The sequence below is a fragment of the Cynocephalus volans genome, chromosome 1 (assembly GCF_027409185.1).
Source record: "Cynocephalus volans isolate mCynVol1 chromosome 1, mCynVol1.pri, whole genome shotgun sequence".
Lineage (NCBI taxonomy): Eukaryota > Metazoa > Chordata > Mammalia > Dermoptera > Cynocephalidae > Cynocephalus > Cynocephalus volans.
Genome location: NC_084460.1, coordinates 31,070,672 through 31,095,757, shown reverse-complemented (window position 1 = coordinate 31,095,757; position 25,086 = coordinate 31,070,672). Strand labels below are relative to the sequence as shown.

Sequence of the window (25,086 nt, the reverse complement as noted above, 5' to 3'; positions counted from 1 at the left end):
GAAAGGCCAGAGGGGAAGACTACAAAGGAACAGGCAGCAAGATGTCAAATTTGGAAGCATGGGCTAGAAAAAAGAAGAAAGAATAAAAGACCCCGATCAAACAGTTTGGGCAACTGAGTTCATAATCTACGGTGGTGATGTGAGCAACAGGAACAAGGCATTGGCCTCAGATGCATAGGAGTTTCAAGTCCAGTTCTAGAGGTTTTATACGTAGAGGGATGGTGACAAGCTGGAGCTTGACTCAGGGAAAGCAGCCTGGAGAGCGAGGCAACCGGGAACCATGTCCTGGGAGGACAGATGAGGGGAGCTCAGGCTGGAGAAGGGAGGACTGCACGAAGGAGAACATGAACACGGAGTAGATTTATTCTGGTTGGTACAGAAGGCGAAACTAAGACCAGAAGGAGAGATTACAGGACATAGATCTTGACTCATTATAAGAAAAAATTTTAGCAGTCAGAGATATTCTAATTATAATGACAACGGTAATAGCTATTCTTATTAGAATGCCTACTATGTACCTGGCATTGTACTGGGGATTCTAGCATGCAATAACCCCATGAAGTAGGAAAGACGATCCCCAATTTGCAGATGAGGAAACTGAGGTTCAGAGAGGTTAAGTAATCACCCAGAGCCACAAAGCTAACAAGTGGCAGGACTCAGGCATTCCATACTGTCGGTCTACTGGACAGGCAGCCCTTCCCCTCCCAGGACTTCCTACACCTCACACTCCTAAAGTGCACTGTCTTATCTCAGATCACGTGAGCTCAATGCCCTTGTGCTATGGTTCCTGTGTCAGGGCATGGCACCACCCCTACTTAGTTGTCCAGACCAGAAGCCTCACTTGACCCACAACTCCTTTCTCCCCTTCACTGCCCACATCCAGTCTCTTACCAAAGACTTATGGGTTCTATCCCCAACATCAAATCTGCCTGTTTCCATCTATTCATTCATTCAATAAATATTTACTGAGACCTACTATGTACTAGGCACTGTATGCTAGGGCTATAACAGTGAACAAAAACATTCTAGTTACCTTCTAGTCACAGCCTAGTGGAAGAGCCCTATGGTAATAAGTGCTGTGAAGAATAAAGCAGGCTAAGGAGAGAGAGAGTGATGGGACAGCTATTTTATGGAGGGTGGTCAGGGAGGGTCTCTTGGAGAACATGATATTTGACCAAGAGACCTGAAGGATGTGAGGGGCTGGGCCATGTGGCTAAGAAAAAGAGTGTTCCAGGAAGAGGAAACAGTAAGTGTGCAGATCCTGAGGGGGCTTCAAGGGCTTTTCATCTCTTGAGTCAAGAGCTTAGTGATTTGGCCCCTGACTTCCTCTGCAGCCTCCTTTACCATTCCCCACCTAGTGTTCTGTATTCCAGTGTGCGCTAGTTTCTTCCGGACTCTTACCTGTATGTTCCTTCTATCTAGCTCACTCTCCTTTCTCTTTCTCTGGAGAGGCCTTCCTTGACTCCTTACATCTACATCAGGTATTCCTCCTACATCCCTTGTCAGCACCCCATACTTCTCTTTATCACAATTCTTATCACACTGTATTGTAATCACCTGTTGAGTTGCCTATCCCCTCTTGACCACACAATGCATGAGGGCAGGGATCTTAGTCTGTCCTCACCATTGTAACCCCAACACCTAGCACAGGGCCTGGCGTAGTCATGAAGAAATGGACATGGTTAGTATCACCTATAATTTACTAAGGCAGGATGTTACCCATTCAGAAAATCCTTCTATTAACATTGGCTCAATAATCAGCCCTTGCCCTTGTGCCTTGGCTCTGCTGTCATCTCTGGGTCCTTCACCTGCCATCTCCTCAGCCAATCCTAACGTTGGTAAATGGTCCATCAGCAGCTTCAACCCAACATTGAGATTCCATTGAGATACCAGCATGAAAGTGACCTAAGATCATTCATTGCTATATTAGCTTAGTCCTTACAATTGGGTTTTTGCTTCAGTTTCCCTATCTGGCACTCAGGTACTAAACCGAGATCACTATGACCCTAATCTATTTCTCAGGGTCTCAGATTCCCTGCCTGGTTCCCAGACAGCCTCCTTCAGAGAGTTAGACTATATTTCCTATACACCTGAGACCTTGATGGGGTCCTATCTGAAAAGAGAGGTCACTTGGGACCAAGATGCCACCACATACCACACAATGCCTGATATAGTTTAGAAATGTTTGTTCCCCCAAAGCTCATGCTGAAATCTTTTTTTTTTTTTAAGAGATGACCAGTAAGGGGATCTTAACCCTTGACTTGGTGTTGTCAGCACCACACTCTCCCAAGTGAGCGAACCGGCCATCCCTATATAGGGATCCGAACCCGTGGCCTTGGTGTTATCAGCACCACACTCTCCCGAGTGAGCCACAGGCGGGCGGCCCTATCATGCTGAAATCTGATCCCTTGATGTGGCAGTATTGGGAAGTGTGTGGGTCATTGGGGTGGATCCCTCATGAATAATTAATGCCCTTGGGGTGGTGATGAATGAGCTCTTGCCCGGAATGGTTTATTTCCTGGGAGAGCTTCTTGTTGAAAGGAGCCTATCACCTCCCTCCCTCCCTTTCTCTTGCTTCCCCATTTGCCATGTGATCTCCTTGTACCTGCTGGCTACCCTGCCACCTTCCACCATGAATGGAAGAGGCCTCAGGCCCGCACCAGACACAGCTGCCCCAGAATTGTGAGCCAAATACACCTCTTTTCTTTATAAATTACCCAGTGTCAGGTATTCTGTTATTGAAACACAAAAACAGGCTAATACTTGGCCTAACTTTTCTCTTTCCAGCTGAGTGTCCTTGGGCAAATGACCTAACTTCTCGAAGTATCATGCTCCTCATCTGTTAAACAGAGGATGATGAAAGGAGGGCTGTGAGGATTCAGTGAGATGATGCACTGTGGCAGGTAAAACAATGGCCCTTCAAAAATCTCCACATCCTAGGGCTGGCCCCGTGGCTCACTCAGGTGAGTGTGGTGCTGTTAGCGCTGAGGCCGTGGGTTCGGATCCTATATAGGGATGGCCGGTGCGCTCACTGGCTGAGAGTGGTGTGGACGACACCAAGCCAAGGGTTGCGATCCCCTTACCGGCCAAAAAAAAAAAAAAAAAAAAAAAAGTCCACATCCTAATCCCCAAAACCTGTGAATATGTTACCCTACGTGGCGAAAGAGACTTTACCAATATGATTAAATTAATGATCTTCATATGCGGAGATTAGCCTTGATTATCAGGTGGGCCTAATGGAATCACAAGAGTTCTTGTAAGAGGGAGGCAAGAGGGTCGGAGAAGGAGAGATGATGACAGAAGCAGAGGCTGGAGTAATGACATTGTCGGAAGGGTGTCACAAGCCAAGGACTGTGGGCACCCTCTAGAAACTGGAAAAGGCAAGGAAGAGATTCTCCCCTGGAGTGTCCAGAAGGAACATAACCCTGCCACCACCTTATTTTAGTCCCATGAGACCCATTTTGAACTTCTAAGTCCCCAAAACGTAAGATAATAAATCTGTGTTGTTTTAAGACACGAAGTTTGTGGTAATTTGTTACAGCAGCAATAGGAAACAAATACACGCACATGAAGCCTTTAGCAGATCTGGCATGTAGTAAGTGTTCTCACAATGTTATTGTCTGAATTCTTGCTCCCACGCTCCTCAGCAATAGATCGACCACCACCTTTGGTCATTGCTGCCAGACCAAATCACTGGGTCTCTCTGGTGACTCCTCAGGGATCAGCCCTATCAATTCCCTCCAACTCTTGTCCCACCAAAACCCTGCTTTCTCTTCCACCCACACAACTAAAGTCCCAGCCTTGTGCTGAGCCCACCTGAGTTATGACTAATTTTTAAAATTTCATACTGAAGGCATAACCATTCAGGTATCTAGAAAATGCATTGATCAACAACACTTGGAGATCATCTAATTTAACATGCTTGTTTTGCAGAAGAGAAAAGTAAAACAGGGAGGGGAAATGGCTTATTGAAAATCACAGAGCAAGTTGGTAGGGGAGCCAGAAACGGAGGTGAGCAGCCCTGTGTCCCAGGACGGGATTTTTCTGTCATGCTGCATCCTTCGCACTAGCTCTGGTTTTCCTCCAAATGCTGTTTTGTTTTTTTTCCCCTTTGCTTACAGCTAGTCTAAAAAGGGCCCTCAGGATCGCCCACAATGCCCAGCTTAGCTTCTTGACAAACACCTTAATGGCGCAGCGTTGCCTGTCGGCTGCCATCAGCTCTTGAGTGGGTGGTAAGTGCACTAGCGGGAATTCCTTGGCGCTCCCCACAATGTCCTTGGCCCACTCCCAGGAGGCCACCACAAGCCAGACAACCACTATGCCTGGGGAGGCATCAGGTTTGGGGTTTTGGGTCAGCACAGGGATGTCTGAGTTTTCCGGTTCCAGGGAGGCCTCGGACCAAGACCAGGAGTGTGGCTGTGTTCTTATTTGTTCTCTGAGAAGGGAGGAGCCTTGGTCTTTCTTGCCCTTTCCAAGGCTCCCCTGTCCCCTGGGGCTTGACTTATTGATGAGTTAAGAAAAGGGAAGAGGGAAGACAAAGACCAGTGGTCAGACCTCAGTTTCTTACCTGTAACAGGGAGATGGCTAAACTGGATAACGAAGTCATTATATAAAGTTCCATTATTTTAACTTAAGTGGATTGAGTGAGGATCCCATCTTCTGGTTCCTCATGGCCAGTCTTAAAGTCCAAGTTCCGTAGCAAGGCTCTCAACAAGCTTCACAATCTGATGCCAGTGCGCCCTTCTAGCCTTCGTCCTCTACCTCCTTTCCTTTATTACCCATGCCAAGCACCCCACTCCAGCCATCCTGACCTACTTGTGTTGCCTGAACACAGCCCGCAGATTCCTGCCTCTGTGCCTTTATTTCATTCCCTCTCCCTAAATGCCTTTCCAACATGGCTTCTGGTCTCTCTTTGATGAATTATTAGGTATCCTTCAAAAATGCAACTTGAATGCCACTTCATCGGGGAAGGCTACCTATCCAGGGTTAAACAGACTTCCTCTCTGTGTGGTGTCCCAATGGCATTAAACGCATCCTCATTTGTAGCATATTTCATATTACATTACAAATAATGATTTACATGCCTGTTGTCCCCACTGAACCCTTCCTCATGGAGCTTACAGCCCGGTGGGGGACATAGGCCTGGAAACACTAAACATTTTATTACAATTGCAATAAGTGAAATGAAAGAAAAGAACAAGATGCCATGAAAATGTATGACAGGAGAGATGGGCTGTGATATCAGGGATGGCCTCCTTGCAGACAGGGCATCTCAGCTGAGAACTGGGAATAAATAGAAGAGACTAGATGAAAGCTGAAGAACGAGCAGCCCATTAAATGGGATATCTTATAGAATTCCTGAAGGGGAAGGAGACTGTGTATTTAGAAAAAGAGAAATGAAGCCAGGGTGATTGGAGTCTAGTGACCAGTGGGGAGAGTGGGTGGTATAAAAGGAAGCTGGAGAGGGGGAAGGACTCCGTTAGGCAGGGCCTTGTAGCTCATATTAAGCAGCCTGGTGGGTGTGAGGTACAAGGGGAGTTCATAAAACTACTTTTTCTATTTTCTTGTGCAGCATTTGAGATATTTCCATGATAAAAATTAGAAGGAAGAAATGCCAGAAGTATACTATATAGTTTAGCCTTTGTTCTAAAAGCCATTTTAAGCAAGGTGAGAGTGGGAGTAACAAGATCAGATTTTTGGTCTGTTTTAAAATTTTTTAAATTATTAAATACTTCAAGCATTCAGAAAGGCATAAAATAAGAAAAAGAAAAACAAACATTGGATAATCCCCAACCAGGTTTCTCAAATCTTAGTTTTTGCCATATTGGCTTCAGATATGACTGCCCCCCCCCCACTAGATTTATTTTTAAAAGGTCACTCTGGCTGCCGCACTGTGTGAAGAAGGATCAGAGGCGGGCAAGAGAGGCTGAGCAGGTAGAAAGTTTCTGAAGTCTGGACCAGAGATGATAGACGTTTAGACTGAGATGGAGGCAGTGGAGGGGACAGAGTAAAGATCTGCTCAGGAGGTGGGATTGCTGGGCCCTGGTGATTGAGTGAAGGACTCAATCCTGGCTTTCCGGCCCAGCGCTTTTGGGCACTTGTTTGTGGCATAGAACTGAGTTTTAAAATTGTTATTGCTAATCAAAGATGTTAATAACAATGGCTTGCTTTTCTCCATTTTCTTTGTTATACCAACATGTGTAATCCTTGGGAAAATGTTATCTTTGGGAAAATGTTATCTTTATTTATACATATGACTTTGCTGTTATCCTATATAACACTAATGCTTAGTTCAAAGTTGCCTTTTATTTTTTTTTCTTAAGTAATTTCCCTAATCAAAGTTGCAGAAAAACTAGTGAAGGACTTGAATGGAATCTATCCTGAAGTCCAGAGAAACCAAGTGATCGGTTCCAAAAATCTCTCAGCAGGAGGGGGCCAGAGCCACAATTCACACCTTTATTTACATACTATTCTCTAAAACGGGCACTCAGTCTAAATTGTGCTAAGAAAGCTTAACAGCATCCTGGGCAGGAGCCAGCAGCCAGAACAACTCAAGAACAAGCCCCAGTCCCTCTGTCTCTTCAACAAAGCTCTGAACAGGTCACTTCTAGGCTCAGAAACCTTTAATGACTCTCCTCAGCCTATGGACAAAAGCCAATTTTGTGATCTGCTCTCAGCTTCCCTTTCCAGTCTCTTGTCTTATACATTCTCATTGGAGATAGCAGGCAACTCGATGCTCCAGGCACATCAGCTTATCCACTGTTTCCTGAACATGCCATGCACTTTTGTGGAGCCCTGGATCGTGTTTTTCCTTCTGTCTGGACTGCCCACTCACCATTCTCTCTCCTCCTCCCTCCCTCTTTGGTGTTTCCCTACACCTAGTTTATACCTCTAGCATGCATTTTTTTTATTCTCCAAAAAAGGTACTAAGTTTCATGTGCCAAGCACTATTCAAAGAAGTTGGTGGAGTTCATGAACAATAAAATTAATTTAAAAATATTTATCGCATGTCTAGAATGTGTCAGGCACTGTGGTAGGTACTGAGGAGACATTGGCTGTGGTCTATTTCTCCTGTTTTGAGTTTAAACCATACCATATCATAAGGCTAGGCATTAGTCTCTTTGGTGCAATTATAATTTACTTTTATTATTTCTGAAACTACCTCTTTTCAAGGGCTGGAGTGGGACATACTTGCAAGTGGAAGAGATTGGCTATAAAGCGATTACAATAATCTAGAGCAGGACACTTGTGTACAGGGAAAGCATCCAGCCCAAGGACAGAAAATCCAGCCTCTGGGCCAAGCCCGTGGCTCACTCGGGAGAGTGCGGCGCTGGGAGAGGGGTGACGCTCCCGCCGCGGGTTCGGATCCTATATAGGAATGGCCGGTGCACTCACTGGCTGAGTGCCGGTCACGAAAAAGACAGAAAAAAAAAAAAAAAAAAGAAAATCCAGCCTCTGGTCCTTGCTTTACTGTTTGTTAGCTGTGTGTGGGTCCCTGGACAAGACAGTGGGTAAGCCGCATCATCTCTCTGAGTCTCTGTTTACTCACCTACAGAATGAGGACAGCATCTTCCCTGTCTGCCTCATGGTGTTGTTGGCAGGACTAAATGGCTAAACACCTGAAAGCCTCTGGAAAGTGCAAAGCACCTTACAGATATAAGGGACCATTAAAGTAATAGAAAAACCCACAGTAATAATAAGAGAAAATGAATTAGAAATACAATAGACTAGATTCAGGTTAGGTAAAAGGAAGAATTTCCTATTAGTGAAATTTTTTTTTTTTCCCAAACAGGAATAAAGATATGTTAAACGCCATGATCACATTGACAGAATATTTGGCTTGGGAATATGTCAGTGCTTCTTACAAGGCTCACCCCACCCCAGACTCATTCAGGGCTCTAACCCTCCTTGACTACAGGTGCAAACCAAAGAATGTTCTCCATCTGCCCAGAGCAAATGGCTCGAAACCTGTCTTGAGGGCAGGAATTCATAATGCCTTGGGTCTGGGAGTCATACTCTGTTACTCATGTGGCCTGTGCTAATTGGTGTGTCTCTTCCTTCCTGTTCTGCTCTTCCTCAGAATCAAACTGGAAATGAGGAGGGCCAAAGAACTATTTGAGGGGCATTCTACTCAGCTAGTAATAAGAGAAAGGGATACTTTAAATAAACCAAAGGCAGGAAGCCAATTAGAGAATCAGTGGGATCCCCCGATGTGCAAAATACAAAAGAAAGACTCAAGAAAGCAAAGGAAAAAACAGACCGAATCACTTTTTTTTTTTTTTTTTTTGGCTTGGTAATGAAAGATCAGAGAGATAAAATAGAAAACCAAAGATAGTGGAAAATGCTTTCAAGTTAGAAGTCAGGAGACCTGGGAAAAGTTCTACAATAGTTCTGAATCACTGGCTATGAAGTTTTGTGCCCTTGGGCAACTCACTTAAGGCAATTCAAGAAATATGAAGTGCTACTATTGCTTACTGGGTGATCTCTAAGGTCATGACTACATCTCAATTCCTCTCTGTTGTTTGTCACTACCACTAGATGACAACCTGCCTAAAGAGTTATGAAAGTATTGAAGGGTGAAATTGTGGAACCACTGCCAAAAGGAATAACCTCTATTTCTTCTGAAGGAAGGACAGGTGGGCAATGAGTCCCATCCCTTAAGGTTTTAGAAGGGACCTTGAGACCCACATGTTCATAAGTACCTATTTCAGATCCATGTAACTTTTTGATATAAAGGACAAAAGGTAGAATCATTGAATGCTCATCGAATTCTCAGTGGTGAGCACTGTGAATTGGGGATTGTGTTGGATCTAAAAACATAAGCATTTTGGTTGGAGAAGGCCCTGCCTAAGAACCACAACCCTCTCTGCCCCCCCATAATGTTTAAGTATAGTATTTTAAAAAATCAAATGACAAACTGGCTGGGGCTGCCTCAAAGTGTTCCCTCAAGAAGAGAGAAATAAATGATGACTAGAGAAGTCAGGGAAAGTTTCCTGGAGAAGCAGGGCTTGAGCTGAACCTTTAAGGAAAGGTTTCAGATGAATGGGTGGGGGTGCAGGTGCAAAAGTAAACACATTTGACAATGTCCAGAGAAACATGGGTAGCTTGTCTTGGGATAAAGGAGAAACAAGTTTGTGTGGAGTAAGGATGCATTATCGAAAAGCACTAGGAAATATAGCCTGCTAATAGGGAGGTAGGGTGGAGTCAGACTCCAGAGGCCTGAAAAGAAAGAAAGAGGTGTAAGCAACATTATCTGCTGGCTTAAAAACAGCAATATTTCCATAAGGTTTCAATCATGTGATCCACTAGTGTTCAATGAGGGGATAATTATGCACAAATTGTTGAGAATGGTTATAATTCGTCCATAGAAAGTTTTGGGCAATATATCAGACATTCAAAATGGAGTCATCATGGAATTAAGGGTGGTGTTTTTATCAGGTCCTTAGAACTCAGATATAAGGAACAATAGATGGAAATAAATGGTCACTTCTCTGAATGAAAGGGGATTAAGAGTGCAGGAGGCCCCATGAGACCATGCTGGGACCTGTCGACATAAATTTTTTATATGTGATCCAGAAGAAGTAGAGTAAAGTGAAAATTTCAGGACTGCAGATCATATTAAGCCCTTTCAGATAGGGAAATGCTATGCCAAAGGAGAGGGGAGGGGAAGGGACGGGGAGAGAGAGAGGGAGCGAGCATTTGAAGGAAGGTAGTGAGTGGGATGCAAAATGGCAGATAAACGTCAATGTGGGGAAATGTAAAGTAATGTACTCTTATAAAAATAATCCACATATAGGATGTTGTGTTTCAGGCTATCAGTTTTGACCCAGGAAAGGGATTGGGGAACTATTACAGATTGTTTCCTAAAGGCAGTGGCCTAATGTGTTGAGGTCAGGAAGGCTGACACAGGAATGGTAGAAGCAGGATGGGACCTGAAAACCAAAAAATAAATCATCCCTCCTTTATGCAAAACCATAGTGTTCCACATCTGGGGACAATGGTGAGGTTTACATCTATTGAAAACTAGAGCCCAAAGATATCCAGAAAAGGGCAACTAAATGACCCAGAGGATGAATGTGGTTATTCTAGGAGTGGCCTGTCATAAGGGTGAAACTTAAGTTTGAAAAGAAAAAGGCTAAGAGAGATGGAATAATAAAAGCCATAAGACCCATGAGGATAAAGACTGGGTAAACATAACTTTCTCTCCAAATCCTGACATATTCAAGTCAATAGCCTCCCCTTAATGGTTGAAATATCATAGGAATAAAAAGGTTTCAGAGTTGAAATCATCTAGCCCTATCTCTTCATGTTAGAGATGGTGAAATTCAAGCCTAGAGACAGCAAGGAAATGGCTCAAGGTTACAGAAACCACCTGGGGCCAAGGTCAGATTAGAGCCCAGGACTCCTGAATCCCAGGCCATGGTCTTTCCACCTTACCCTGTGAACTCAGGAAGTCTAAAAGAATCCTACTTTTTCTAGGGTATAAACTTGGGAAATGCACTACTTTGACATGTGATAAAACCGAAAACACAAACAGGCTAGGGAAAGTTTTCACTAAAAGTCAACCAGCAATAATAAAATCTTTGCAGGACAACTCACAACTGGGGCTAAAGATTCTTTTATACACCCTAAGTTTTTTGAAATATGTAACCCTTTGAGAGCGAAGAAATCTAGGGATCCTCTCCTAGAAAAACACACATTAGCACATATCAACAGAATTTTGCACAAAATTTCAGAGGATTTATGACTCCCTGAGTCCCATGCCCAACTAAGAATCACTCTTCTGGCAGATTCTTCTGAACAAACATATTGCCTGCTTCAACAAAAATACTCCATTTCTTAGGATGACTGAAGCAACCACTCCCATTTCCCCCAGCAAAATACCATTGTCCCCACATCGTTTATTAGAATTGGAAGAGACCAGAGGAATAACCTGGTCCAACTGCCCCCTTCCCTCCATGAGAAACAGAATGTCATGGGTAAATATGAGGAGGCCAGAGTTAGCCTGTCTAGGTTAAAATCCCAACCCCATCACTCACTAGCTGTGTGACCTTGGGCAAGTTACTTAAGCTATCTGAGTCTGTATCCCCATCTGCAAAACTGGGATAATAATCGCAACTATCTCATAGAGTAGTTATGAGGATTAAATGAGATAATTTATATAAAACATAGCAGCAGGCCTGGCTCATAGTGAGTGTTCAGTAAATGCTAGCTTGCATTATTATGATGACGATGATGCACGTATCCATGCAAGTATTATGCATGCATCCATCCAATCCCCTCCTAGAGCTTCTGCTTGCACATGCCAGTGATGAGCAGCTCACCGCCTCCTAAGCTGGTAGAGCAGCTCCAATTGTTACAAACTTCTTCCTCTCTTGAGCTGAAATTCGCCTTCTTGCAACCCCCACCCCATTCCTGTTGGCCCTACTTCTGCCCTGTGGGGCCACGCAGAGCAAGTCTGTCCTACCTCCACCTGACAGCCTTTCACATACGAAGACAGAGAGTTGCTCCCTCTCCCCCTCCCCCTTCTCCAGCTCGAACATCGTCGGTTTCTTCTCCCAACCCACGACAGACTGGCTGCGCTTACTATTTACTCTGAGGCGTTGTACGGAATCCCTCACACATAGTCATGCAGGCCACACACCCGACCGCCACCACCACAGTTTCCGCCCTCCTGCTCTGCCCGCGCCCGCTGCCCTGTCCGCGGTGCTGAAGCGGCGCCCGGCCCGGCGGCCCTCGGCGCGGCCCTCCCCAGCTCACGCCCTGGGCCAAGGGCCCGGACCCCCGCGCGGACCCCCGGCCGGCCACCTCCGCGCCCCTCGCCGAAGGCGCGGTCCGACCCCGCGCTGCCCCCGCCCCTCCCGGAGGCCCCGAGCCCGCGCCCCCGCCCGGCGCGCCAGCCCCACCTGCCCGGCGAAGGGCGCCTCCGCCTCGGCCGCCCGCGCCGCCGCCACCGCCGCCCGGTCCCCGGCCCCTGCCGCCGCCGCCGCCGCCGCCCGCGCGGCGCCCGGGAGGCAGCAGAGCGCGGGCAGCAGCAGCAGCAGCCGCCCGGGAGCCCTCCAGCAGCTCCAGCGCGGGGCCCGGCCCGGCGGCGGCGGCGGCTCCGGTGCGCCGCGGCCGCCCCGGCTCCTCGGCATCCCGGCGGCGGGGCCCGGCCGCCCGGCTGCGATGGCGGCGGCGGCGGCGGCGGCTCCGGCCGGGTCCTCCCGCTGCAGCCGCTGCGGAGCCGCCGAGTCACGGCGCCGCGGACACGCGCCCGGCCCGCCTGCCTTCCCCGCCGCCGCCGCCGCCGCCGCCGCCGCCTCGGCCGCCAGCGCGCCCCGCCTCCGTGCGCCCCGCCCCGGCGGGGGGCGGCCGGGGGCGCGGGGGCAGCGCCGGGCCGGACCTGCGGGGCCGCGGGGCCGGGCCAACCCCGGGCCGGGGAGCGAGGGGCGGCGCTGCTGCGGACAGGGTCCGCGGAGACTGAGAGAACGGCTCCAGAGGCAGGGTCCAGACGGGTGGCACTGGAGGAGGGGGGTCTGGGGGACAGCCCTGAGGGAGCGGGGACAGGCTGAATAAATAACCCCGGAGAGAGAACGGCGGGATGGCTCTGGGGGGAGACATCGGGTTGGCAGCCCGAAAGCCCCGGGGAGACGGTGTGAAGGGGCGGCCCCGGAGGAGAGGGGTTCCGAGCGACAGCCTGGGGGAGGGGCCTGGGGAGGTCCCTCGGGTAGAGGCGGGGATCGAGGCGAATGGGCTAAAGAAATAGCTCTGGGTCCGAAGGGTGGTACTACAGAAGGGGGTCCGAGGGGCCGCCCTGGGGGTGGGGGTGGCGGGCGGTGTGGAGAAGCTAAAAGAATAGACCTGAAGAGGGTTTCAGGTGGGGCGGCCCTGGGAGACATTAGGTGAATTAAGGTGACGCTCATTCCCTCATCCCCCTCAGAGGGCGAGAGCTCGTCAAGCTGGGAAGATCTTCTTTCATCCAAACAGCCCATATTTATTGAGCACTTTCTAGAAGTAGGGCTCTGGGCTACTTGGGATACAAAAGGGGCGGGGGGCGGGGGCTGTTTCCTGAAGTGTCGAGGTTTCCAGCTTGGTGAGAAAACATAAGCCCAAAGAAAAACAGGACAGCAAATGCCACCTATCAAAAAGGATACGGGCAGGGGCTCCAGGGGTCAGAGGAGACCTGACAAGGGACTGGGGTTGTCAGGAAAGGTATTATGGAGGAGGTGGACTCTAGCTAGGCCCTGAGGGAAAGGCTGGATTCAAACAAGGGAAGGGGAGTGGACGGGGCATTTCAGGTAGGAAGTCAGGGGTGTATAGGAGGTGGCTGGGGCAGTAGATCAGTTTCTCTGGAGCACAGGGTTCCTACAGGAAAGTGCTGGGACGTGAGGAAAATAGAACAAGACAGTGAATGCTAGGAAAATGAATATGGGTTGTATTCTGAAGGAAAATGGGGTTGGTAATGATTGAACGTTTCTTTGAGCAGGATGACGTGTAGAAAATGGTGTTTTATGGTTACCTGGTAATTTGGAGGTGTGGAAAGCGCACAGGCTTTGGAGTCAGACCTATGTTCAAATCTAGGCTCTGTTCCATTTTTATAAAATGATGCTAATATTACTGAATAAGGTTGCTGTAAGGATGAAGTGCTTGGCACTTAGTAGATGCTCCATGTTAGTTCCCCTCTCAGTGTAGAGAATAATGACCAGAGTAAACAGAGAGATTAGTTGGGAGGCTACTGTAATAGTCTAGGTATAAGGAAATAATGATAACAATAATAATTAACATTTATTAAATGTCTACTACATAGCAGGTACTGGGCTAAACACTTTACTGCATTATATCTCATTTAATTCTCATAGATAAAACTCTATGAAATAAATGCTATGAGGACCCCCAATTTAGGATGAGGAAGTGGAGACTCTGAATAAGTTTGCCAAACTTCCATGATTCATAAGTGGTAGAGCTAGAGCAACCTGACCTCAAAATCCATTTTTTCTAGGATGGTGGAGGGGAAGAGAAACAGATTTAAGAGACAATGGACATAAAAGAAGAGGGGAAGGAAGGTGGAGCAAGGGCAAATCCAGAAAGAGGGACAGTAGTATCTTCTCAGACATGGAATCATCATGAGGAGGAACTGACTCGAGGAAGATGACAGGAGTTTGGTTTTAGCTGTGCTGAGATTGGGTTGACCATTAGATCTCTGAGAAGGGAATAAGAATGAGTTCAGAAGAGGGTGGAAAATGATATTTTGGAAAACTCTGGGTAAAGGTGGTAGTCGAAGCTGAAAGACGTAGTCAAACTTGAAAGAGAGAAGAGTAAAAGGCTAAAGGCCCCGTCTTGAGAAACATATATTCAGGGCCTGAGAGAAGTACTGCCAAACAATGAGTCTAAAGAGTAGTCAAAAAGGTTGAAGAATCAGGATTGTAGAGCATCATGAGAAAAGGGAGGAGAGTTTCAAAGAGAGGGGAGGAGTTGGCAGTGTCAGGGAGACCAAAGAAGCCTGCATAACCACTGAAGTGAATAGCTCACTCGGTCTAGTAGGGAGACAGAGACAAATGCTTGTGGTTACACGATAAGTGATGACAGAGTTAGGAACAAAGTGTTGTGGAAACGTTGAGGAAAGAGCAACAAACTGCCCCAACTTGGAAGGTGTGGGAAGAGAAAATAATATATTCAAGGAGTGAAAGGGAACAGACTGGACTGGACTTCTTAAGGACAAGATCTGTCTTATTCATCTCCTTACCCCTAATGTCAAATGCTCATTGAACTGCTGATGATATGTAGAGCCAAGCGTCCACCATGAGCCAGCTCCTGAGGATGGTGGATGTGAATGGCAGTAGGTAATTAATGATAAGGAAAGAAAAGGCTGATAAACGTAAATGGATACCTATAAAATGGATCCTGGTTTGGCCTGTTAGCTCAGTTGGTTAAAGCACAGTGTTATAACACCAAGATCAAGGGCTTGTAGCCCTGTACCAACCAGCTGCCAAAAAAAAAAAAAAAAGTCTTTACTAAGAGGAGGAAGCAAAGACCATTGTGAAGTCAGTTCAAGAGGAGGTTTAGGAAAGCTTCAGAATAACATCCTAAGATGGAATCACCAGGATTTTGACTTCTCAGCCTTCAGTCAGTAAGATGGGATAAGATGGGATAAGATGGAAAAAGCACTTGATTTAGAGTCAGATACGTGCATCCAAGTACTGGCTCTGTCACCAACTTCCAGTGGGCCTTCAGGCAAGTCACTTCATCTCTTTCAGCCTTTGTTTCCTCATTTGTAAAATGAAACTAATGACCCCTGCCTTCTCCACTTCATGGGAAGGACCATAGGAATGGTTGGGATTCACTTTGTAAATTATATGGTAAACTGACCAGATGTTAGGAAAAACTTTGATATTGATAATCTTATCAAGAAATCTTATCAAGAAAGTGCCAGAGCTCACTGTAGGGAAATTGGAGCCCTCTCTTTCCTTTACTTCCTCTGTTCTCTTCACCTTCTCTCTTATTTCTTTATTCAACAATATTCATTAAATATCTTTTTGGGGCTAGATACTGTAAGAGGAGCTGGGGATATAAAGAAGATTAAGTTACAGTTGCTGTATTTAGGAAGACAGTCGATGGGTGAGATAGACACTTCTATAGGTAACAAGAAGATAACATAATATGTGCTGTAAAAGAGGAAAGAAAAATACATTGTGGGAGTAGAGAGGAGGGAGCAACTCACTGACTAGAGATAGCAGGAGATGGGATTGGCCTTGAATGACCAGCAGGAATTTGCTAAGTAAAGTGGGAGAAAACTGTATGTACAAAGGCACAAATATGCATGCATGCCCAAACTATTTTCATAATAATATTGACATAATTTTCCTTTTTAATTCTCACTCTCTCATGAGAATACTCTGTAGTTTTCCAGAGGCTTAATGACATATCACAACAGATTGAATGCAGAAGCAGATATGAGACTACAACTATCTTTTATTAAGACAGACATTAAACAGATTTTCAAAAATGTAAGACAATACCATTCTTCTCAGTGAATTTTTTTTGGAAGATATAGTTATTTTTTAATAAAGTGTTGTTAATTTTAACAGGTTTGTTATTGTTATTTTAAGTGAATTAATATGTAAATATTTTAAATTTCTTGGTTTTTGATTTCTAGTGTGGTAATTATCAACAGACATTATCCACATAAACTAAAGCTCTTTGGAGTCCTCAGTAATTTTCGAGAGTGATATGGGGATCCGGAAACCAAAAGATTTGAGGACCCTGTTCCAGGCAGTAGGATATCACTGAAGGGTTTTAAATAGAGGAGTGACATGATAACATTTGACTTCATTTAACAAATAAGTTCAACAATTATTTATTAAAAACATACTTTGTGTCGAACATGATTCTGGGTGCTGGGATAGAGCAGTAAACAAATCAAAAAAAGCTTTCTGCTTTGACAGAACTTACAGTATAATGAGGGTGACCAACAACAAACACAAAAATATATAGTCAGATGGTAGTAGCTGTTGAGAAAAGCAGAGATTAGGACATGAAATCTGAAAGGTGTGTGTGTGTGTGTGTGTACATGTGTGTGAAATTTTGGACAGGGTGGCCAGGGAAGGCCTCAATAAAAAGGTGAGTTTTTTTGTAAAGATCTTCAGAAACAAGAAAATGAACCATGCAGATATCTGGGAGAAATAAATTCCGGCAGAGGGAGCAGCAGGTGCAAAAGTCCTGAGGCAAGAGCATGACTGACAAGTTTGAGTTACAACGTGGAGACCGGTGTGGTTGGAGTGGAAGAAGAGTGAGTATTAGCAGATGAAGGTTATGGAGGGGGAGGAGTGCTCTACATGAGAAAAAAACCAATGGAAGGTCCTGAGAATTGAAGAGACATTTTCTGACTTCTGTTCTAACAGAACCACTTTGGTGAACAGGTCAAAAGGCCATATTCAGAAAGGCCAGCTAGGAGACTATTGCAATAATCCAGGTGCAAGATGATGGTGGTTTGGACCAGGGTCAAAGTGGAAATAGTGAAATGTAGTTGGATTCTTGTCAGATTTTGAAAGCAGAGTTGACAGAATTTGGCAGTGATTGGATACGGAGCATGAGAAAAAGAGGAGTCAAATTACACTAAAGGTTTTGACCTTAGCGGAGAAGAATGCAGTTGCCATTACCTGACATAAAGACACCTGCAAGAGAGACAGGTTTGAGTATAAATATCAAGGGCTCAGATTTGGACACATCAAGAGGCATTAATAGACATTAATGTCTATTAAACATCCAAGTGGATGTGGTGAATAGGCTTTTTGTTACATGGGTCTGAGTTTGGGAAAGAGATCGAGAGCGGAACATGAATTTGGAGGTTCTCAGAATAAAGACAATGTTTAAAAGTCAAGGGACCAGAGGAAATTACTTAGAGAATGAGTGTACGTAGAAAAGAAAAGCATTCCAATGACTGGGTCCTGGAGCAACTCTAATATTTAGAGGTTGGGAAAATGAAGAGGAATCAGCAAAAGACACTGAAAAGGAATAGCCAAAAAGAAGAAAACTGGGAGACTGAGAAATCCTGAAAGTCAACTGAAGAAAGTGTTTTAAGGAAGAAAGAATAATCAACTGTGTCATACAGAGCAAATAATATGAAGATTAAAAGATGGTCATTGGATTTACCAATGTGGAGGTTAATGGTGATCTTGAAAAGAGCAGTTTCGGGGGGAGTGTAGGGAACAAAAATCTGATTGGAGTAGGTTCAAGAGGGAATAGGAGAGGAATTGAAAATGTTGCGCATATGTAACTTTTCCGAGGACTGTTGCTATAAATGGAAGGAGAAAATGTGGCAGCTGGAGAGGGAAGGAGAGTTAAAAGAGGGTTATTTGCTTTTGTTTGTTTTTAAGATGGGAGAAATAACATTTGCATGCTGAGTGAGACTGATCCAGTAGAGAGGGAAAAACCGATGATGCAGGAGAGAGGCAGAACTGCTGAAGCCGTGTTCTTGAGTAAGCAAGTATACAAGTGAGATGCTGGCCATGAGCTAGGATGATTCATCCATAGTAAAAGGAAGAAGAGGACTTTCGTGAATGTAATACTGGTACCAGTGTGGAGCAGAGCTTAGAGTGGGAATTTGCATTTATATTGCTTACTTACTTTTTCTCTGGCACTGTGCTGGATGCTTTCCCCATGACAGTTCTTGATATAACAGTTCTTAGGTTAGAAGTCCATTGGAATGAGGCAAAAAGTTGAGAACTGAACTAAAGCTCCTGAAGTTCCATGACACTGTACTCTTTATGCTCCATGGAACTTTTTGCTTTTCTAGATCACATTGGCTTCTCATTGCAGATGTCAGAATGCCATCCATTCTGGTATGAAGAAACTGATGTGCTGGTTCCACCGCAGGGTAAATATGCTTCTTATAAAGGATGGATATAGTTGAGTGGTCACAAGAATCTGCGGCACTGGGCAGCTCTTAGAGCTGGAGGGCCCTAGGCCTGAAGCCAGACAAATTTACCCAAAAGTTAAAGACACAAACAGAAAATTTAAGATTAGAAAAGACTGAAGTGCTTGTTTGGTATCTGAAAGGAATATAAATGGGAGGGTGGCTGGAGAGCACCATTCAGTTCCGGAAGTCTCCTTCCTTCTGAATTCCTGTTGTAGCAGCTAACAGTTAATGAGAGCTTACTACACACAAAGCAGTTTATCTACGTGATATCACTTAATGCTCACAACTATCCTATGAAGTGGATTCTAGGAAAAGAGCCAGAGGAGAAATGATCCACCCAATGCCGCACCTAGAAAACAGCAAAACCAGGAGTAGAACCCAAGTGTCTGACACTAAAGCTCATGTCCTTAACCCCTGGTACCTTTGTTCATTCATTAATTATCTCAAACATTCTATAAATATTACTAAGCAGCCACTCTGTGGAATGTACTGTGGTGATTGAGACAGTCTTCAGGTAAAAGAGCTAAGACTTGAGCACATATAAAATGTGACAAAGAGGGGCTGGCTGGTTAGCTGAGTTGGTTAGAGTGTGGTGCTGATAACACAAGGGTCCAGGGTTCGATCCCTATACCGGTCAGCCACACACACACACACACACACACACACACACACACACACACACACACACACACACACACACGCGACAGATAACCACAACACATTACTGTCCTATAGGATTTTGGGGAGGTGGGTCACTCTGGCTGGGGAAATCAGGGAGATCAAAGAAGGCCTCCAAAGGAAGTAGCATTTGAGAGGAGCCTATAGAAACAGGTAATACTTTTAAAACTAATTGTTTCATGTGCAATATATACTGAGCATTACCACATGTCTTTAAAAGTTATACACAACGAAAGACTCTGTGAAGTTTTAGTTGGCAGAAAATGGGGGGTAAAGACATGGAGGAAGGAAAGGGTCCAGTTGTTCAGGATCTAGAAAAGTCCCCAGTTCAATCCCTCACCTGTCTCAAGATCCAGCCCCAAATGATTTGGAGGTATTTCCCACTTAGGTTTTTCTCTTAAGAGCATACAGTGCATACAGTGGAGCACTATGTAGCCATCTAAAAAAATGAAAAAGTAGTTTATGATTTTGTGAATAATTAGGAGATTATTTCCGAAACATAATGTTAAGTGGGAAAAAAAGTAAATAGTGTCCTACTATTTGTGTAGTAATGGGAAAAAAGAATGTGTGTGTGTGTGTGTGTGTGTGTGTGTGTACTTGCTTGTTTACACATAAATATGGAAGGATTCCCAAGGAACTGGTAACAGCCATTGCTTTCTGGAGAGGAGCTATGTGAACAATGAACTACTACTTTCTCACCTACCAGACTGCAAATACCAAAATGTTGGGTACTACAGTGTGTTAAAGAGGGCATGATAAAACAGACACTCCTCTGTATTGTTGGGAGGTATACTCCCTTTAGGGTACAAATTAGCAATGCCTGTCAATATCTAACATGAGCCTATTTTTAACCTATCAACCCTATTTTTGAGAATTTATTCTAGATAGGTATCTTTGCATATGTATGAAGACAAATATGCAAAATTATTCATTGCTGCATTCTTTGTAATTACAATAGATAGAAATCAACCTAAATATTTCCCAGTTACGGAAGTTGCTACATCTACACAGAACACTAGCTAGGTGTTGAAAAGAACAGTGTGGATCTGTGTTATTGTCACAAGACATTTAGTGCCTCGTCATCTCTTACTGGGACTATAGCGATAGCTTCCCGGTAGGGCCACTTGCCTTCATCTTGCCCCCTTGCAGGACCTGCTACATAATTTGCAGGGCCGAGTATAAAATGAAAATGCAGGGTCCCTTATAAATAAAAATATTAAGAACTTCAAGGTGGTGACAGCAGAGCATTAAAACAAGTGTGGGGGCCTTTCTAAGTGTGGGACCCTCTGTGACTGCATAGGCCGCACACCCATGAAGCCTGCCCTGCCCCTTGAGTGCCACTGCAAAACTGGCTGCCAGAATGGCAAGCTGTTTCCTCTGCCTGGAACATCCTTTCACCACAATTTCTTTTTCCGTATGACACACTACATATCTGTCAAGACATAATTCTAATGTCACCTCTTTGGGAAGTATTCCTTGAACCATCTCACCCAAGTCACTCTTTCTTTGATACTACCCCAGCTCTTGCACATAGTTTTATTAATTCTATAGCAAGGTATTATGGTTTTTTGTTTAAGTCTCTCTCCTAGAGCTTCTCCAGGGCTTGGTTTATGGCTCATGCTTTTTTTTTTTTTTTTTAAAGATGACCGGTAAGGGGATCTTAATCCTTGCCTTGGTGTTGTCAGCGCCACGCTCTCCCAAGTGAGCTAACCGGCCATCCCTATATAGGGATCCAAACTCATGGCTTTGGTGTTATCAGCACCACACTCTCCCAAGTGAGCCACGGGCCAGCCCTTTTATTTTTGGTAACTCTAGCACCTCATACGTTGCCTGGCACATGGGAATTGAGAGAATGAATGAGTTGGAGTGGATAAATTTGGATGAGTTTGCTAAATAATCAGTCATATTTTGCTTCATATTTATATCTTCATGTTGCTAAATCTGATTGGACTCTAATTTCACTGAAGCCAGCAGGCCCTGATGGCTAGCTCTTAATTTTAGGAGCCACGGTTTAGTTTCAGATGGTCCCTTGGAGGGATGGGAGATTCCTGAAAACCTCTGGAGGGTCCCCAAAGCCACCCACACCTATCTCTAAATCTCCTTATACTTTTCAGGACTTTAAAATGGTGGTCTGATTTCATCAAGGTCAGCTAGCCCCCTCAGTCATTGTCAGTTTCCAGGAACCTGCCAGTAGTTTCAGATTGCCACCAGTCCTTTGCAGCACTGGCTTTCACATGGGGGTATGCAATACCCGTGAGGTACATCAAAACTTTCTAAAGGGTACTCACACACTGATATTTTTAAGGGAATTTATCTCCACATCCGTAACTTCCATATGTGCTCTGCCTAAGAAAGTTGCTGGGGCTGAAGTTCCAAGCTGCCTTTTCCTTCATAGTTACAGTTCTGTTAGTATTCATAAGAAAGGCATATCTTTGGCCCACCCTGAATCTTACTATGGTAAATTGCCTGGGGCAATTTAAAAAATCTATCTTGGAGATGTCAAAAGGACAAATAAAAATATGAGATTCAGAGAAGCATCTTTTAATTACAGGTGGCAGGATTTATCAAAATCATTTTAAGTGGTTTGTGAGCAAGAGAGTATGAGTACAACTGCTCCAAGACAACAGACTTATGGTGGCCTTTGGGGGTTTTGTGAGAGGTCCTGGTCTGGTTCTTTCTTGAGGCCTCTGAAACTCGGCCTCGATTTCACCAGGCAGGCTGGGTAAGTCACTGTGCTGATCTCTTCATAACTTCCACAACAGTTGTTCAGTCTCTCTCTTTTTTTTTTTTTTTGCAGCTGGCTGGTATGGGGAACCGAACTCTTCACCTTGGTGTTACAAGGCTGCATTCTAATCAACTGAGCTAACCAGCCAGCCCTTGTCTCCTTTTAGAAACACACTCTTCCCTTGGCTTTGGCACAATCACACATTCCTGGTTTTCCTCTCTCTGGCTCCTCATTCTGTTTCCTCTGCTAGTTTCATCTCTTCCAACTGACCTTTTAAGTTCAGGAGTTTCTCAGGGCAGTTATAAGCCCTCTTCTCTCTCTGTTCTTTTCTGACTAAGAGATTTTATCCATTACCACAGTTTCAAATTCCATCTGCATCCCAACAAGTCCCAAATTTCCATTTGTAGCCTAGACCTTTCTCCCAACCCCCTAAATCCAATTGCTCACTCCACATCTATTCCTTAATGTCTCATGGATTCCCAAACTACAAGAGGCCATGTTCAAAATCTCATGTTCCCGTTCAAAATCTCATCCTCCTCTAGGCTCTCCCAATTTAGTAATAGTACTCCCGCTGCCTAGTTGTTCATGCTAAAGACCTGCAGGTGTCCTTGATACCTCTTTAATCTTCCTCATAGCCAACTATTCATTCATTCCTATGGATTCCACTTCATGCAAGATTTCCCTAAGCCTCCAGACTAGCCTACGCACCCCATTCTATACCCTCATATAGCACCTTGTACACTATAGTACTTATCCAAGTTGTAATTAAGAAATTTTTTGTGTAATTCTATCTCCACCTCTACATCATAAGCTCCATGAGCACAAGGACCATGCTTGTCTTGTATCTGGTGCACAGTAGGCTCTCAGTGAGTATTTGTTAAATGAACAGATGTAAGCACTCTGTAGGACCAATATGTTGTGTGTCTTTGTAATTTAGTACAATGCTGTGCCCACAGCAGGGGGCAGTAGAGTATAGACAATGGAAAGTCCAGGATACAGTATTAAAAAGGTGACTTTAGGTAAATCATTTAACCTTTCTGAGACCATTTCCTTGTCTGGAAGTCAGGGCTAATTCTCCCTCCCTTGGAGTAAAAGAGATAAGCAGATGTGAATGGGCTTCAGTGCTATACAAACAGGAGACAGTGTTACTGGAATCAGTTAAGATAAAAATTTGTTGAATAAATGGAGATGGAGGAAGAGGATTTTGGTTAGATGACTGTGGAACAGATCTGAGTAGAGACGTTACAGATCAGAAGAGAGGAAATGAAAGCTCAAGGAAGAAACCGGCCTAAGTGCAGAGCCAGCCCCAGGCCAAGCTGTGAAGTCAGCACAGTGTGTTCTTGGCATGCCATGGTCTCTGCTCTGATCACTGCCCTCCAGCTCTACCTCTAGTCTCTAGTGTCCTCTCGCTGTGCTGTGATGCGGGCTTTTCTTTCCCCTTCCTCCCATCAAAGCACATCTGTCCTATGTCCTGCCCCTTAGAGGCCTGCTCACTGCCATCTGCAATGACAGCTAGTTAACCCGATAAATGGATCCCTACTAAAGTGCCAGTGGCAGATAGAGTGTTATTCTACCACTCCTAATATTAAGAGTTATATCTTCTTGAGACAGATGGGATAACCTACACAAGAAAAATAAATTCCAAATGATGAAGTTTTAGGTTCTATGAAATAAAAGGAAATGGAAAATTAACAGGGATTAAGGCATTCCTAATTTTAGGTTCAAGAAAAATAATTGTGCAAACACAGAATCTGTGAGATGTGACTTATTAGTCATATGAGGGAAAAAACTTTTTAAAAATTTCATATATGTATGATACACATATATGAGTACATATGAGTGTAATAGATATCTATATACAATTTAATAGTAATTTACATTCAGTAAAATTCACTCTTTTTTGTGTACAGTTCTGTGAGTTTTGACAAATGCAAGAATCACAGAAGTACCGCACCAATAGAAGTACAGAACAGTTCATCAGTTCTCCCAAATTCCCTTGTGTTGCTCGCGTTAGTCAAATCCTTCTCCTACCCTTAAGCCCTGGCTGATGTGTTCTCTATTCCTATAGTTTTGTCTTTTCCAGAATATCATACAAATGGAATTATATATATGTAGTCTTTTGAATTTGGCTTCTGTAACTTGGCATAATGGATTTAAGATTCATCCAAGTTGTTGTGTGTATCAACAGTTCACTCCTTTTTATTGCTGAATAGTATTCCATTATATGGATATACCACAGTTTGTTACTCCGCTTCGCAGTGCGAAACATTTGGGTTGTTCTTAGTTTTGACAATTACGAGTAAAGCTTTTGTAAACATGCACATACAGGTTTTTGTTTTTTTTTTTGCGGCTGGCTGACATAGGATCTCAAACCTTGACTTTGGTTTTATAATACCGTGCTGTAATCAACTGAGCTAACCAGCCAGTCCCTTATATACAGGTTTTTATGTGAACATAAATTCTCATTCCACTTGGGCAAATTCCTAGGAGGGATTGTTGAGTCATACAGTAAGTGTATGTTCAAATTTTTAAAAAACAGAGAGAAGCTGTATCATTTTGCACTCCCACCAGCAATATATGAGGGGACTTTAAAAAGTTTGTGGGAAAATGTAAATAAAAGATAAAAATAAGAAATATAAACTTTATTTCTCAACATAAGCTCCATCAAGTTCAAGACACTTTTGTGGTGATACCAGCCATTTAGTCCATTCCTGGGAACTGAATGTTGTCGATGCAGTCTTTTATACATCATTAACTAAAGAAAAATGGGTGCCCTTTAAAGATTTTTTAAGGTTAGGAAACAAAAGAAGTCAGAAGGAGGCAAATCAGGACTATATGGTGGTTGCCTAATGATTTCCCATCAAAACTCTTGCAGAATTGCCCTTGTTTGATGAGAGGAATGAGCAGGAACATTGTCGTGGTAGAGAAGGACTCTCTGATGAAGCTTTCTCTGGTAATTTTCTGCTAACGCTTTGGCTAACTTTCTCAAAACACTCTCATAATAAGCAGATGTTATCATTCTTTGGCCCTCCAGAAAGTCGAAAGGCAAAATGCCTTGAGCATCCCAAAAAACTGTTGTCATGACCTTTGCTCTTTACTGGTGTGCTTTTGCTTTGACCGGACCACTTCCACCTCTTGGTAGCCACGGCTTTGATTGTGCTTTGTCTTCAGGATTGTACTGGTAAAGCCATGTTTCATCTCCTGTCACAATTCTTCAAATAAATCTTCAGGATCTTGATCCCACTTGGTTAAAATTTCCATTGAAAGTTCTGCTCTTGTCTGCAGT

At 44.3% G+C, this 25,086-nt stretch overlaps 1 protein-coding gene across 1 annotated transcript in view; it reads right to left on the bottom strand.

The window, feature by feature from the left end:
• MMP24 (matrix metallopeptidase 24) overlaps window positions 1-12,137 on the bottom strand; it is a 40,126-nt gene extending 27,989 nt beyond the window's left edge. The window contains exon 1 of the mRNA XM_063114477.1: window positions 11,907-12,137. Within this exon, the coding sequence (XP_062970547.1) occupies window positions 11,907-12,137 (231 nt within the window). The remainder of the gene's footprint in view (window positions 1-11,906) is intronic.
• Window positions 12,138-25,086: the final 12,949 nt, after the last annotated feature.